Source organism: Hibiscus syriacus, unplaced genomic scaffold (genome assembly GCF_006381635.1).
Source record: "Hibiscus syriacus cultivar Baekdansim isolate YM2019G1 unplaced genomic scaffold, ASM638163v2 tig00110017_pilon, whole genome shotgun sequence".
Classification (NCBI taxonomy): domain Eukaryota; kingdom Viridiplantae; phylum Streptophyta; class Magnoliopsida; order Malvales; family Malvaceae; genus Hibiscus; species Hibiscus syriacus.
In genome coordinates, this window is record NW_024062565.1 from 61247 (window position 1) to 77087 (window position 15841).

General features: G+C 32.5%; 1 protein-coding gene across 2 annotated transcripts; it reads left to right on the forward strand.

The window, feature by feature from the left end:
* The first annotated feature begins 2239 nt into the window (after nt 1-2239).
* Nucleotides 2240-4166, forward strand: LOC120212815 (probable WRKY transcription factor 7). Of its 2 annotated transcripts, XM_039210998.1 has the most exons (4): nt 2240-2476; nt 2561-3170; nt 3287-3412; nt 3754-4166. In XM_039210998.1, the coding sequence occupies exons 1-4, from the start codon at nt 2374-2376 to the stop codon at nt 3914-3916; spliced, it is 1002 nt and encodes a 333-aa protein (XP_039066929.1). In that variant the 5' UTR covers nt 2240-2373; the 3' UTR covers nt 3917-4166. The 2 variants fall into 2 exon arrangements, with proteins under 2 accessions (XP_039066929.1, XP_039066928.1); XM_039210997.1 differs by having other exon boundaries at nt 2246-3170.
* Nucleotides 4167-15841: the final 11675 nt, after the last annotated feature.

Consider the following 15841-nt stretch of genomic DNA (forward strand, 5'->3'; position numbering starts at 1 on the left):
CTTTAATTATTGAGTTCACTCTATAGGTTTATGCAGTGCTATTTTTAAACATATGTATGACTGATTTTTTACAATTCCACAGTCTAAAAAAGTTTGTTTGAATAGGGTACCCTAGAGATTATTTGTTCGAATGGGGTGAATGCTACAGTACACATCGAAGTTGCATTGGACTCCCCACGTCTCACTAAGGTCACATAGAACTCCATGCGACTCCCCCTCCCCCGGACCACAACGTGTCTCTCCCCCTCCCCACCCCCAATTTTAGCCTTCCCCATTTTTATATAATGATTAAAACTTAAATAAAAATTGAAATAAGAAAAAAAATATGGGAGACACATTACACTCCATGTGTCTCCTCCAAATTTATATTAGAGTCCCATGGACTGCAATGCGTATTTGGGGTATACTGTAACAATCACCTTATTTGAAGAAATAATTTCGAGAGCATCATATTCGAACAAATTTTTTTTCGACTGCATTATTATAAAAAATCAGCCCATATGTATTGCATGGATTTTAAAATTCCTTTACTAGATGTGATGGTTGAAAATGAAGGTATAAAATATTAAAGAAACAATGTTATTTTCTATGTAGTTTTTTTTTAATGATTTTATTATGTAGTTTAATACAATAAACATTTGTGAGGAACACATTCTACCATTTTATAAGCTTTCATTAGTAGCATCATTTTCCATAAATTTTCTCCACTTTAGTTTTATTATCATTATTGAAAAAACTACCATTTACTTAAGTTTTATAGTTTTTCTATAATCCAATCAAGTAATATTGACAATTTAAAATGAGAAACAAGTAAAAAACACTAATTCTTAAATGATCATTATTATTAAAATTATTTAAGTAAAAATTAATTATATTTAAAATTTTAATTCAATTGATATTATTATCATAAATAAAAACTAAATTTAAACACATTTAAATGTATAACAAATTTTAATTTTAAGATTTCGAGGAGTTATATATAAGTATTTATTTATATATTAATTTTATAACCATAACATATTTATTTATTTATAGAGTAAATTAAAATGAAAATAAGATTTCAAAATTTAATATTATAAAAAAATAAAAAAAAATTATACTCATAAATTAGAAACAACAACTTATCAGTCCGTAGGTTTTCAAGATGTGATCATAAATTCAACGGGACAAGATCACACCAAATAGAGCAATCCAATCCAATCCAATGCCACTAAATACTGATATTATCGAAGAAAGAATAAGAATCCGATGAGACTTGTGGGCTGTAAATGAAATTAGTGTTCAGCAAATTGTTTATAAACTGTACGGTAAGAAATTCGTTTATGTTCGTTTATTTAATAAACGAATGAACAAGAATAAGATTTTGTGTTCGTTTAATTAAATAAACGAACACGAACAAAGGGTTATGCTCGTTCGTTTATGTTCATTTATGTTTGAACAGAGGACAAGTTGAATATGTTACGAAGATTATTGAAGTTGTTTGGATTTCAAGAAGATTGTTTTGTTGAACAAATTAACTTTAATACTTTATTATGATCATATAACTTATTTATGATTTATGTATGTCTTTGTCGTATTTGAACAAATTAACTTTAAAGTTGTAGGTTATATTAATGAATTTTAAGTTGTTGTTCTTGTTGTTTATTTTTTTTATATTCTTTTGTTGTGTTCGAATAAGTTTATTTTTTGTGTTTGTGTTGCTTGTTTATGTTCGTTTACGTTTGTTTATGTTCGTTTATCATTTAAATGAACGAACATGAACAAGCTATATTCCTTAATGAACAAACTTAAACAAAAAAAAATTGTTCGTTTATGTTCGTGTTCGTTCCTACGATTTTAAAATAAACTACCATAGGTCAACTATCCTCACTGTCTCCAACCCACGATTTTACCGAGTCTTTGATCCAACGGCTAATCGCAACCTTTTGACCTATTGCTCTCCCCGGCTCTTTTTCTTTTGTATCATTATGGCACGGTCTTCCAAGCCGGTTTAACCCGTTTGTAGTGGACCCCATTTTTAAGACAACTTGGTCAACGTGATGACAAGTTTTACGAACACGTGGGGTTTGGTGATTGGATATGGAGGTTGACGGGTAGTATGTAACAGAAGACAGGTCAGTGACCCAACCAGAGAGGGCATCAGTTTGACTCGAATCCGTTCGTCATAATCATCTTTCACGTTCTTTGTTTGCTTTTTGAGTTCTCTTTTTATTTTCTTTCTCACCGTTATTTCAATTCAGTTTCCCTCTTCTTCCATGTCAAGTATTTTCTATTTTCTCTATCTATAAAACTGCGTCTACTTCGAGTTTATCGAAATTGTGGGGAGTAGTGGGGGGACTTGGGATTTTTCTGTTTCTTCTTGGATCAACAGAGATGGCCGTGGAATTGATGATGGGGTACGGTGGTGCTGGCAATAGTTTCGCAGGGAAAATGGAGGAAACTGCTTTGAAAGAGGCTGCGACTGCTGGGATCCAAGGTGTTGAGGAATTGATCAGATTGATGTCTAAAACTCAACAACTTTTCAATCAAGATGTTTCTTCTAAAACTTCTCCTTCTCCAGGTTCAGAGCCAGCTATGGAACTCCAAGCTGTTACAGATAAGACTGTTAATTCCTTCAAGAAGGTTATATCCTTACTTGGTCGACCCAGGACCGGCCATGCTCGATTTAGACGTGCTCCTCTTAGTCCTCTCGAACAAGAGCGGAAAAACCAGCAACAAGATGCACGGCAAACTCTGCAGAAGATTCAAGAATTGGGGAATTCTTCTCTTCAAGTAGCCAAAGATCAGGTGTCTGCTTTTAAGCCTTTCTGTTCAACCCCAAGCCGTAGATTGCCCCATTTGCCTAACAATCACCACCAGAGTAAAAGCAGATCTGTTTTGGTGCCAAAGACTGGTCTTTTGGAGATAAACGAAGCGCCCAGTACCATCACTTCCTCATCTCCGCCTCCTTTGTCTGCTGGGAATTCTTTTATGTCTTCATTGACAGGGGATACTGATAATAGCATGCATCCATCCTTATCTTCTGGCTTCAAATTCGCCAGTCCTTCCCATGTCCATTCGTCTGGTAAACCTCCTTTATCCTCATCTTTGAAAAGGAAGTGCAATTCCATGGACGATGCTGCTCTCAAGTGTGGCTCATCCTCTGGCCGTTGCCACTGCTCCAAGAAAAGGTTGTTTTTTCCTTCTTAGTTATACATACAAGTTGTTCGTATCGATTAATTTGGATGATTTAATCGATTCAGCTTTTCGGGTATTAACTCACTGATTAGTTTTTTTTTCTATGTAGAAAATCAAGAGTGAAGAGAGTAATTAGAGTTCCGGCTATTAGCAACAAGATGGCCGATATTCCTCCTGATGATTATTCCTGGAGAAAGTATGGCCAGAAACCAATCAAGGGTTCTCCTCATCCAAGGTCTGCAATTTTTTGCCGTTTTGATCAATCGAAAAGAGATCTTTTCTTTACTTTTAAATTTTTTACCATTCAAGTTCCCTTGTTCTTATCGTGGGCTATTTATCTGTTACTTCACCTGACTGTGGTTTTGACCAAAAGCCTCCAAACAATAATTCAAGTTTGCATTAAACGAATTTTGTTTTCAACTGCAACTGTCATTTGTGGGTGGCCATTTAAATATCATTTGACTTTTCGGAATTGTACATTAAATTGCCTATTGAGTTAATTCGATTAGGTAGGCCTGTGAGTCCACTTAACTCAGACCCGAGTTTCCCCTTACCCGTTTGTTTGGGCAATTTCAGGGGCTATTACAAGTGTAGCAGTGTAAGAGGCTGCCCTGCAAGGAAACATGTAGAGCGAGCTCTAGACGACCCAATGATGCTGATTGTAACCTATGAAGGAGATCACAATCATAGCCGGAACGTCTCAGACTCCCAAGCAGCTTTGGTCCTGGAGTCATCTTAGTCCTACCACTCTCCATCGGAAGGCCCTTCAAATATTTACTAAATGGAACCCGACTCTGCCAAGGGAAATCTTAAAAAATCAGGCTAGCTGTAGCGTTGTTCATAGTCAGCTGTTAAGAAAAAAAGAGGCTAAAAGAGTAGGGGATTGTGGATGTGGTGGGTGCTTTTCATCTATTACTTATTAAAGTTTTTATACTGGATTACCAACATTTTTGTTCATCTCGTATATACAATATGGTGGATCTTGCTGAGGGATGCTATCACTTTAATTTGCTCCAAAAGCTCTGAATTCCGAAGCATTGTTTTTAAAATTTGAAGGCAAATGGGCGTTGTAGTCAATGAACACATAAAGAATCTTCCAATATCTTGTATAATATGAAGGTTGAGTGTGGTTTGATGAAGAAACAATAAATGGTGCGGTTGGCTCTTATGTCAGCTTGTGAATGTTCCCGACTCCCATTTCTGTGAGTTTGTAGACAAGTTTCGATCATGGGATTTTAGGGTCAGATTTGATTGTGGTTTCGAATCTATATTTTTTTGGGGGGGGGGGATATATGGCTCCATTTTTTCAGCCTGGAGAATAATAGTAAGTCAAACTAGCTGATCTGGCATGTTGATTATTGTCCCCCCCGCACCCATCTTTTTTTCTATCAAATTTCAACATCTAGTGTCTATATTCTTTGCTTTTCCAAGTTCTAAAGATTAGGAGTGCTCAGAATAGCTTTTCTTTTTTATTACATGATAGGGTTAGACTTTGCTTCACAAAACTTCTACTAATTAGGTCAAAATTCTGCTCTTCTTTATTGCATTTGAAATTTGAGTGTTCCCACCCCCCACAAAAGAAAAGTATTCGCAAGGAGGTCTGGTTTTAATTACAACTTCCAGACTGCTCTTTCTTCTTTTTTGGTAGGTCTGGTTTTAAGTCAACCTTCCTGTTATTCCCTCTCTCTCTTCGCTTCCTGGTGAAAATCTCCACTTACCAGCAACAAAAGCGTGTGGAAATTGTGTTCACACCTGCCAGACTAAAAGCCAAAAAGATGGGTTAAAAATATCTAATTCTTGAGGCTTAGGTTTGCCATTATAATTGAACGGTTAAACTGTCAGGTATTTTTATGGTGAAGGGTTAATTATAAACACTCAAAGTAGAGTTGTTCAACCTTTAAAACTTTTGACAGTACATCAGTTTGTCAGGAAATTCAACTCTGAACTCTGACATACAAAGCAAAATCGGCTAAATTACCTGATACCGTTTGCTTTTAATTTTACTTTTCTGACATTGTTTGACCAATATTTTCAGAAGTAGCACCCTTTCTGCTAAGTTGGCAAAGGCGCATCCCGGGGGCGCGCTTTACCCGTGTTTTTCGCTGAGTTGGATGCCACGTGTGGAAGGCGCGTCCCCGGGGACGCGCCTTTGCCAACTCAGCATTTTGTTTTATAATAAATAGTTTATTTTTATTATTATTATAAATTAATAATATATTATGTAAAATGTTTCGATTATAATGTAAGAATTATCAAGTTTCGAGTATTTTTTATTTTGATTATCGATCTATTAATTTTATCAGTTAATTATTTAAATGTTATCAATCTAGTCATCTCATATCAATATTTAACGAAAATATTGATGCATAAGTTAATAAATTTAATCCTCCAATCAGAACATGAAATGTGTCATCGTATACATAAATTTTTTAATAACTTTTAATTTGTTTAATTTAATATTTTTCTCTACTTAGAAGGTGGAACTATTATTATATTTTAAAAAAAATTATAACTAATAATATTAATTATTATATTAAATAAATATATTAAATATATTTATGTATTTAAAAGTTAAAAAAATTATTTAGGTGTACATACATTGACAAATTATATAAATGCAATAACATTAAATTATTAGAAATAAAAACATTCATTTAAATACAATATTAATTACATAAGAGTTAACGGTTATATGATGATAACAGAGCTGGACATTTTTTTCTATTGTGCCCGATGTTTCTACAATGTCCACATCGTTTTTGTTCTGTTGACTTCTCCCGAATATCCATATCACAATGTACTCTAGTAGATTTTGGACGACCTGAGTCCCTCAATAGTAATGGATCTGGTACAATTGTAAGCCAAGTTTGAATCTCATTTGGGTCTCTTTCGTTTCCTATGGGCGGAAACTCAAATTCATATGAACTGAAGTTGAGAATTTGAAAGATTGTGAACTGAAGTTTGTTTTGAAAGTTTATAATACGTTGCATATAATAGTGTCTATAATCGGTTCACTATTCACATGAAGGCGCGTTCCCGGGGGCGCGCCTTCCATTATTTCGTCAGAGAATATGTTATCATTGCCCTATTATGTCATTCATGTCCCTCGGGGACACTAGATATATCAGTACCTATTATTTCACTATTCACATGAAGGCGCGTTCCCGGGGGCGCGCCTTCCATTATTTCGTCAGAGAATATGTTATCATTGCCCTATTATGTCACTCATGTCCCTCGGGACACTAGATATATCAGTACCTATTATTTCACTATTCACATGAAGGCGCGTTCCCGGGGGCGCGCCTTCCATTATTTCGTCAGAGAATATGTTATCATTGCCCTATTATGTCATTCATGTCCCTCGGGGACACTAGATATATCAGTACCTATTATTTCACTATTCACATGAAGGCGCGTTCCCGGGGGCGCGCCTTCCATTATTTCGTCAGAGAATATGTTATCATTGCCCTATTATGTCACTCATGTCCCTCGGGGACACTAGATATATCAGTACCTATTATTTCACTATTCACATGAAGGCGCGTTCCCGGGGGCGCGCCTTCCATTATTTCGTCAGAGAATATGTTATCATTGCCCTATTATGTCACTCATGTCCCTCGGGGACACTAGATATATCAGTACCTATTATTTCACTATTCACATGAAGGCGCGTTCCCGGGGGCGCGCCTTCCATTATTTCGTCAGAGAATATGTTATCATTGCCCTATTATGTCACTCATGTCCCTCGGGGACACTAGATATATCAGTACCTATTATTTCACTATTCACATGAAGGCGCGTTCCCGGGGGCGCGCCTTCCATTATTTCGTCAGAGAATATGTTATCATTGCCCTATTATGTCACTCATGTCCCTCGGGGACACTAGATATATCAGTACCTATTATTTCACTATTCACATGAAGGCGCGTTCCCGGGGGCGCGCCTTCCATTATTTCGTCAGAGAATATGTTATCATTGCCCTATTATGTCATTCATGTCCCTCGGGGACACTAGATATATCAGTTTGAATAACTTAAATTTAACTTCTTTTGAAAGTTCAACAAGTTAAGAATAACTTAAATTAAAACGTTATGTGAAGTTTGAATAAATTAGATAAAATGTTATGGATAAATTGAATAAATGTGAAGTGATAAGTTGATTGTGACATTGAAATTGTATGGAATGAGCATTGAAATGTGACATTGAATAAATTGCCAATTCACCCCCCTCTTGGCTGATTCCGTCGATCGATGAACTCAACATAAGTTGATTTTAATGTATACGTTTTAATATATATGTTAATGATAAAATCATATGTATGGATAAATTTAATTTCAATTTAAGTATTGTGAACTATAATTGGAATATAACTTTTAATTTCGAATACAATTGGAATATTAAGTTGAAATTTAATGTTAAATTTCGAATACTATAATTTATATTTTAAATTTAAATTTGAATAATATTATTTTTATTTTAAATTTCGAATAATATAATTTGTATTTTAAAAACATTTATCAAACATTTAATGTTAAATGTGAATAAAAAATAACATTAAAAAATATGTATGTAACAACCATGAAACATTTAAATAACATAACCAAATTACATAAAATTCTGAAATTTAATTATTTAAATAACATTAAATATAACTGGATCACCGATGTCGTCTTCTCGAATGAGTTCCACATGGCGGTGGTTGCCTATTTCGTGGAGGATTTCTTCGTGGAACTTGTTCTTCAGTCTCCTCATCTTCACTATCATCATCAGCAGCATTTTCTTCATTTGGTGTAGATGACGCTGAAGGGGCTGAAGGGCCTGTATAAAATAACGACCCTGGAGGAGTGCTAGTAACAATCCCACCGCTCCCCGGGAACTGTGGAAACTGTGGAAACATTGGCATCGATGTATGTGATCCAGATGAAGATTGAGGTGTCTGCGGAGAAGCACCACCAGCCAAATAAGATGCATATGAACCATATGCTGTATCATTAAACATAGTCGTATATGCACCTCCATATGGTATAAAACCCTGCGGGCTAGGCATGTAACCTGGCGGGCTAGGCATGTAACCTGGCGGGCTAGGAATGTAACCCTGCGGGCTCGGAATGTAACCCTGCGGAGATGGCATATAAACTGGTGGGCTTGGCATATGAAGTGGAGGGCTGGGCATGTACCCCTGCGACATCGACGAATAAGGATGTTGTGGTGGGACTGATGCAGAACCGGTAGCGCCTTCTCTCCGTCCACGCGTCGGGGGACGATGATATTGAGACGGTTGACGTCTTTCTCGGCGCCTAGGAATGTTAACCCCTCGTGCTTCCGCCGAAAGTAGAAACGGCTTCCCATTTTCATTAAACCAGTCCATATAGTTATCTGTAACCATATGACCAGTTTCAGCGTAATATTGTCGAGGGGCCAACAGTGTATATCGGTTCTCCCAAAGCGCAATCCAATCTCTGTGTCTCACCACCCAGTTAACATCTTTCTTTCCCCGTCTATCTATGTTATGCACGTCGTCTAAATTTCTAGGAGCTCCAGGAATATATTGCGTACAACCATACTGACGGAGCACGCGATCAACTGGATGCCACTCAATAATAGCATAACATATAAGAGGTATAACCGATATCCATACCTCTAATGACCCACTAAGGTGGGGTGGGATGCAAGCTTTCACTTCATCGCTCGCATAAGGTATCCACTGAAACTGAAATATAAATATACAATTCAAATAAATAAAATATTCTAATTATATCTAACATTTTAAATTAAAATATTAATAATTAAACAAATTTAAAAACATACCTCATACCCAACTTTCGTATCAATAAGTAAACGAATTTCCTCTAACCCAGTAGGTATACTTTTATGGTCCTTTCTTTTCATCGACCACCTATGAAATATAATATAAACTAAATATCACCCTATTTAATTGAAAATATTTAAATCAAAATTTAGTTCGAAAATTACCTCAACAATAAGGGGAATACGTATGGTTCATTCACGATCGGCATAAGAAAGGCATGCGGAACCACGCCCATGATTGTAGAAGCAGACGACATCCACCGATAGCAGTTTTCTTATAATTCGTCGCCCGACACATTTCTCTAAAGAGAAATGCCAAAACTGCAGCACCCCAACTATATCTTCCAGCTTCATCAAAATCGATCAGATGCCGCAACCACATACAATGCACCTGGTTGCGAGATTTGTCGGGCATCAATATTCCTCCAATTATTCGTAGAATATATGCCCGAGCACATGCTTTTGCTTGATCCTCTGAAGCATTTTCATTTAAAACCTCAAATTAGCTTTCAACCAAGATAAAGCTATTCTACCTCCATTAAACTCTGGCGGAGCAGCTCCAAGATAATCAATGCACATTGATTGCCAATCACCATCCGCTATACCACACATCATATTTCCGTCGACGGGAAGCCCCAGATGCATAGAGACGTCCTCCAATGTAATTGTTGCCTCTCCACATGGAAGGTGAAAAGTGTGTGTCTCGGGCCTCCACCTCTCAATCAGTGCAGAAATTAGGACATGTTCGAGTTTGCAACCGCCTATAATTGTTGCAATATACCCGAACCCAGCAGAAGCCAAATATGGCAAAATACGTTCCGGTGTCGGTATACGTGGATTTTTAATAAAAGTTTCTAAAATACGATCAGCATCCTAAATAATATATATTATAAAAAATAAAAATTAATATAAATTCATAATAACTTTAAAATAAAAATAAATTTAAATATTAACATTAATTATAAAAAATATTATCATATCGCTAAAATGTCTGGAGATATGATCAATATCCAATCGCAACAGCATTTCGTTTTCCATTATAACTGTAGACAAAACAATATAATTAGCAAAAAAAATTAATAATTCTAAATAAATAATAATTATATAAATTATTTTAATAAAAAAATAATATTTATATATATATTAATATAAAAAATAATAACTATTTAAAAAAATACTAACATAAAATAAATTTCTTTCCACTAATAACAAATTTAAAACTCAAATAGTTGGAGAATTTGAGTTATATAAGAGAGGAGAAGATGATTTTGGTGTGAAGAATGAGTGAGGGTTGAGGGGATTTATATAGGGGAGGAGGAGGGGTAGTTAGGAAAAACGGATGGGGGCATTTATGACATTTAATGGAAGGCGCGTCCCCGGAGATGCGCCTTTGCCAACTCAATAGAAAAGGTGTTAGTTTTGGAAATATTAGTCAAATAATGTTAGAAAGGTAAAATTAAAAAATTTAGCCAGCAAAATCGGCATAAATCTGAGCTACGCAATAGAAATCTAGGTTGGATTATGATATTGCAGACAAGTTCAGAAATTTGGTCAATCAATGTATTTTTTAATGAATAGTACGAAAGAGACAAGTGGGAAAAGATTGATCTCAAAGACAAAACATTACTTTGAAACCAAGAAAATACAAAAAGGGGTAAAGTGGTGGAATGCAAACCGAGGAGCTTGATTTCTTTCCGCTAAGCAATCACTTGTACGTAAACGATTTCTTAACCCCGAAGGTAGCAGTCTCAAACCCAAGTGTAATGCGTCAACAAAAGAGACGTTGCAGCTAAGGTACAATGTTCACATGAACTTTAAACCCTATTCTTCTACATTGATCCCATCAAGTTATAGATAACCAGAAAAAAAGTTGGTAGACTGAAATATTATGAATTTGGAACTCACAAATCCTAACATCACGATGTGGTGACCGAACCTAAAATTAAGTTGTACTTCAACACTGTTGAGCGTCTCCCATTTTGGTCTCTCTTGATAAGGATACGTAATTTTAGGGTAGGTTTGTTTGCATATAATTGGTTTTTCGGAAAATGAATTATTGGAATTTGAATTAGGGTCTGTTTGTTTAGCTGTAATTGGTTTTTCAGAAAATGAATTACTGAAATTTGAATTACTGGAATTTGAATTACTGGAAAATGAATTACTGGAATTTGAATTCTGGAAAATGAATTACATTTCTGTAAAATGAATTACATTTCTGGAAAATGAATTACATTTCTGGAAAACATCTGGAAAACGTTTTATGATGTTTGGAAGATGTTATTTAAACATTTTTTCGGTATATTTTAGTGAAATAAAATTTTATAAATTATATTAATTATTTATTAAAGTAATAGTACTATATTATATTTTAAAAATATTAATTAGTATATTTTAATATCTTTACTAAAATATTATTGAAATATATAAATAATATTATTCATTATTAAATATAAAAAAATTATTATATTATTAAAATAAAATATAATATCTTATATTATTAATATAATTGATTATTTATATAATATTAAAATATAATATTATATTATTATAAATATTAATAAATATTTTAAATATTTTAATAATTAATATTTTGATGAAAATGATATTAAAATATTTTATTAATATTAAATTCATAAAATAAAATTATTTTGAGTATTTTTGCTTTGAAGTGAAAAGTTCGGAAAATGACTTACGGAAAATGAATCCGTAAGTCATTTTACAGAAAACACAAAGGAAATTCTGTTACTAGGAAAATGAATTACATTCCGGAAAACGAATTACGTGAAACAAACACGGGAAAACGTTTTCCGGAAAACGAATTACGTGAAACAAACACGGGAAAACATTTTCCGGAAAACGAATTACGTGAAACAAACACGGAAATTCAGGGAAAACCAATTCCGTAATTCCAATTACGGGAAACAAACAGACCCTTACTGGAATTTGAATTACTGGAATTTGAATTACTGAAATTTGAATTCTGGAAAATGAATTACATTTCAGGAAAATGAATTACATTTCTGGAAAACATCTGGAAAACGTTTTATGATGTTTGGAAGATGTTATTTAAACATTTTTTCCACTAGTTGAAGAGTTTTTTAAAAATTATTTATTACAAATATTAAATATAATAAGTAATATTATTTATCATAAAATTTAATATTATTATTTTAAAATATTAAAATAATTTATTTATTATTAAATATTATTTTTATAATTTTATTAATAAAAATATTAGTATTGGTATATTTTAGTGAAATAAAATATTATAAATTATATTAATTATTTATTAAAGTAATAGTGCTATATTATATTTTAAAAATATTAGTATATTTTAAATATCTTTACTAAAATATTATTGAAATATATAAATAATATTATTCATTATTAAATATATAAAAAATTTATTATATATTATTAAAATAAAAATATAATATCTTATATTATTATAATATAATTAATTATTTTATATAATATTAAAAATATAATATTATATTATTATAAATATTAATAAATATATTTTAAATATTTTAATAATTAATATTTTGATGAAATGATATTAAAATATTTTATTAAAATTAAATTCATAAAATAAAATTATTTTGAGTATTTTTGCTTTGAAGTGAAAAGTTCGGAAAATGACTTACGGAAAATGAATCCGTAAGTCATTTTACAGAAAACACAAAGGAAATTCTGTTACTAGGAAAATGAATTACATTCCGGAAAACGAATTACGTGAAACAAACACGGGAAAACGTTTTCCGAAAACAAATTACGTGAAACAAACACGGGAAAACATTTTCCGGAAAACGAATTACGTGAAACAAACACGGGAATTCAGGGAAAACCAATTCTGTAATTCCAATTACGGGAAACAAACAGACCCTTAGTGTTTCTATTTTACAAGGATTCTTTTATTTAAAATTTTAGACTTGTTGTAATCTATTTTCCTTAAGAATAAGTGCAAGGTTGTTACATTTTGATTGTAACATATAAGCTTTTCCAGCAGATTTCTTATGCTGAACTTTTTATATAAACACATGTAAATCAATGAAATGCACCACTGAAAATATCCCAAACCCAATCTCTTTATGGTGTTAGACCACTCTCATACCAGACTTAGATTTCTGATTTTTTTTCTCATTCTTCACCTTTACCCAATATCTAGGGTCTGTTTGTTTCCCGTAATTGGAATTACGGAATTGGTTTTCCCTGAATTCCCGTGTTTGTTTCACGTAATTCGTTTTCCGGAAAATGTTTTCCCGTGTTTGTTTCACGTAATTTGTTTTTCGGAAAACGTTTTCCCGTGTTTGTTTCACGTAATTCGTTTTCCGAAATGTAATTCATTTTCCTAGTAACAGAATTTCCTTTGTGTTTTCTGTAAAATGACTTACGGATTCATTTTCCGTAAGTCATTTTCCGAACTTTTCACTTCAAAACAAAAATACTCAAAATAGTTTTATTTTATGAATTTAATTTTAATAAAATATTTTAATATCATTTCATCAAAATATTAATTATTAAAATATTTAAAATATATTTATTAATATTTATAATAATATATATTATATTTTAATATTATATAAAATAATTAATTATATTATAATAATATAAGATATTATATTTTTTTTAATAATATATAATAAATTTTTTATATATTTAATAATGAATAATATTATTTATATATTTCAATAATATTTTAGTAAAGATATTTAAAATATACTAATATTTTTAAAATATAATATAGCACTATTACTTTAATAAATAATTAATATAATTTATAATATTTTATTTCACTAAAATATACCAATACTAATATTTTTATTAATAAAATTATAAAAATAATATTTAATAATAAATAAATTATTTTAATATTTTAAAATAATAATATTAAATTTTATGATAAATAATATTACTTATTATATTTAATATTTGTAATAAATAACTTTTAAAAAACTCTTCAACTAGTGGAAAAAATGTTTAAATAACATCTTCCAAACATCATAAAACGTTTTCCAGATGTTTTCCAGAAATGTAATTCATTTTCCTGAAATGTAATTCATTTTCCAGAATTCAAATTTCAGTAATTCAAATTCCAGTAATTCAAATTTCAGTAATTCAAATTCTAATAATTCATTTTCCGAAAAACCAATTATATGCAAACAAACAGACCTAATCTCAATTCTACTCATGGCTCTTGGAAAACTCTCAAATTACCCACCCAAACGACCAAGACCCAAAATATCCTCTAACTTTGTTTACCTTCCATAACTCTATAAAATTTACTCCTACCAATTATTTCTCTTGGAAAACTCAGATCGAATTAATCTTCATTGGTTATGATTTCTGCAAATTTCTTAATGGTTCTTATCCCTCCCGTCCTCCCACAATTACCACCAACAATATAATCTCTTTCAATCCTGCATATCAAACATAGTTAAGACAAGATAAGCTTTTATTCGGAGCTTGTTGACACAATCTCCACTACTTTTATGTCACTTATTACCCAATCCAAAACATCTCGTGATGCTTGGTGTACTCTCGCCAACACCTATGCTCGCCCTACTCGTGGCCATATCAAACAACTTGACTTAAAGAATATTACAAAAGGTTCACAACCTGTCATTGATTATATGCAAGTCATCAAGATCAAAGTTGATGAACTTGTTGCTGTTGGAAAGCCATTTGATCATGAAGATTTAATTGAAAAAGTTTTGAAAGGCATTGATGACACTTACCAATCTATCATTGATGCAGTCAACAGTCGAGATACTCCAATCACGTTTGATGAACTCTATGAAAAACTTATTCACAAGGAGTTATCCTTATGCAACATCTCACCCTCCCTCAAATTATCTACCTCTGTCCATTTAGCCAATACCCGCTTCAACCCACGAACTTCAACTTTTCACCCACCCGGACCCATTTTACTCCTTGGCAAGCTCAAGGACATATTGTTACATCTTCACCTGCACATGACCCTCGGTTGCTGGACAGTGGTGCCACTCATCATATTACAACTGATCTCTAAAATATTGCTATTCATAAACCCTACAATGGCACTGATGAAATATGATTAGTGATGGCTCTAATATTACACACAAGTTCTACATCTTTCACAACTCTATCTCATTCTTTTTTCTCTATTTTATGTTCTGTGTACCAACTATGAAACAAAATTCAATTTTCATTTCTCAGTTTTGCAAATCTAATAATGCCTCTGTTGAGTTCTTATCCTTATTTTCTATGGGCTTGATTATTCTCTAAGGGAAAACTAAGAATGGCATATATAAGTGGCCTTGTTCCTCTTCATCATCTCCTTTACTTGTTTTCTCCTTAATAAAGATCACATCCATTAGTTGGCATCACAGACTTGGTCATCCATCAATGTCGACATTCAAGAAAATGATCTCCTCTTTTAAGCTGGATGTCATTAATTCTTTTCATTTTAATTTTCATTGTAATTCATGTCATTGCAATAAGAGTCATAAATTACCATTTTCTATATCTACTTTATCCACCTCCTCTCATATTGAAATTGTTTTACATATGTTTGGAATTCACCAGTTTATTCAGTTGACAATTTTAAATACTATATTATCTTTGTTGACCACTTCACCAAATATACATGGTTATATCCCCTAAAATGCAAATATGGTGTTGTGATGTATTTACTAGTTTTAAGGCCCTAGTGGAAATTTCTTCAACTGCACCATCAAAACACTTCACTCTAATAATGGAGGAGAATATCAAGATCTTTCTTCCCTCCTAACGATAAATGTCATTTCCCACTTCACTCCTCCTCATACCCTGAACATAATGGATTTTTCGAACGTCGACATTGTCATATTGTTGA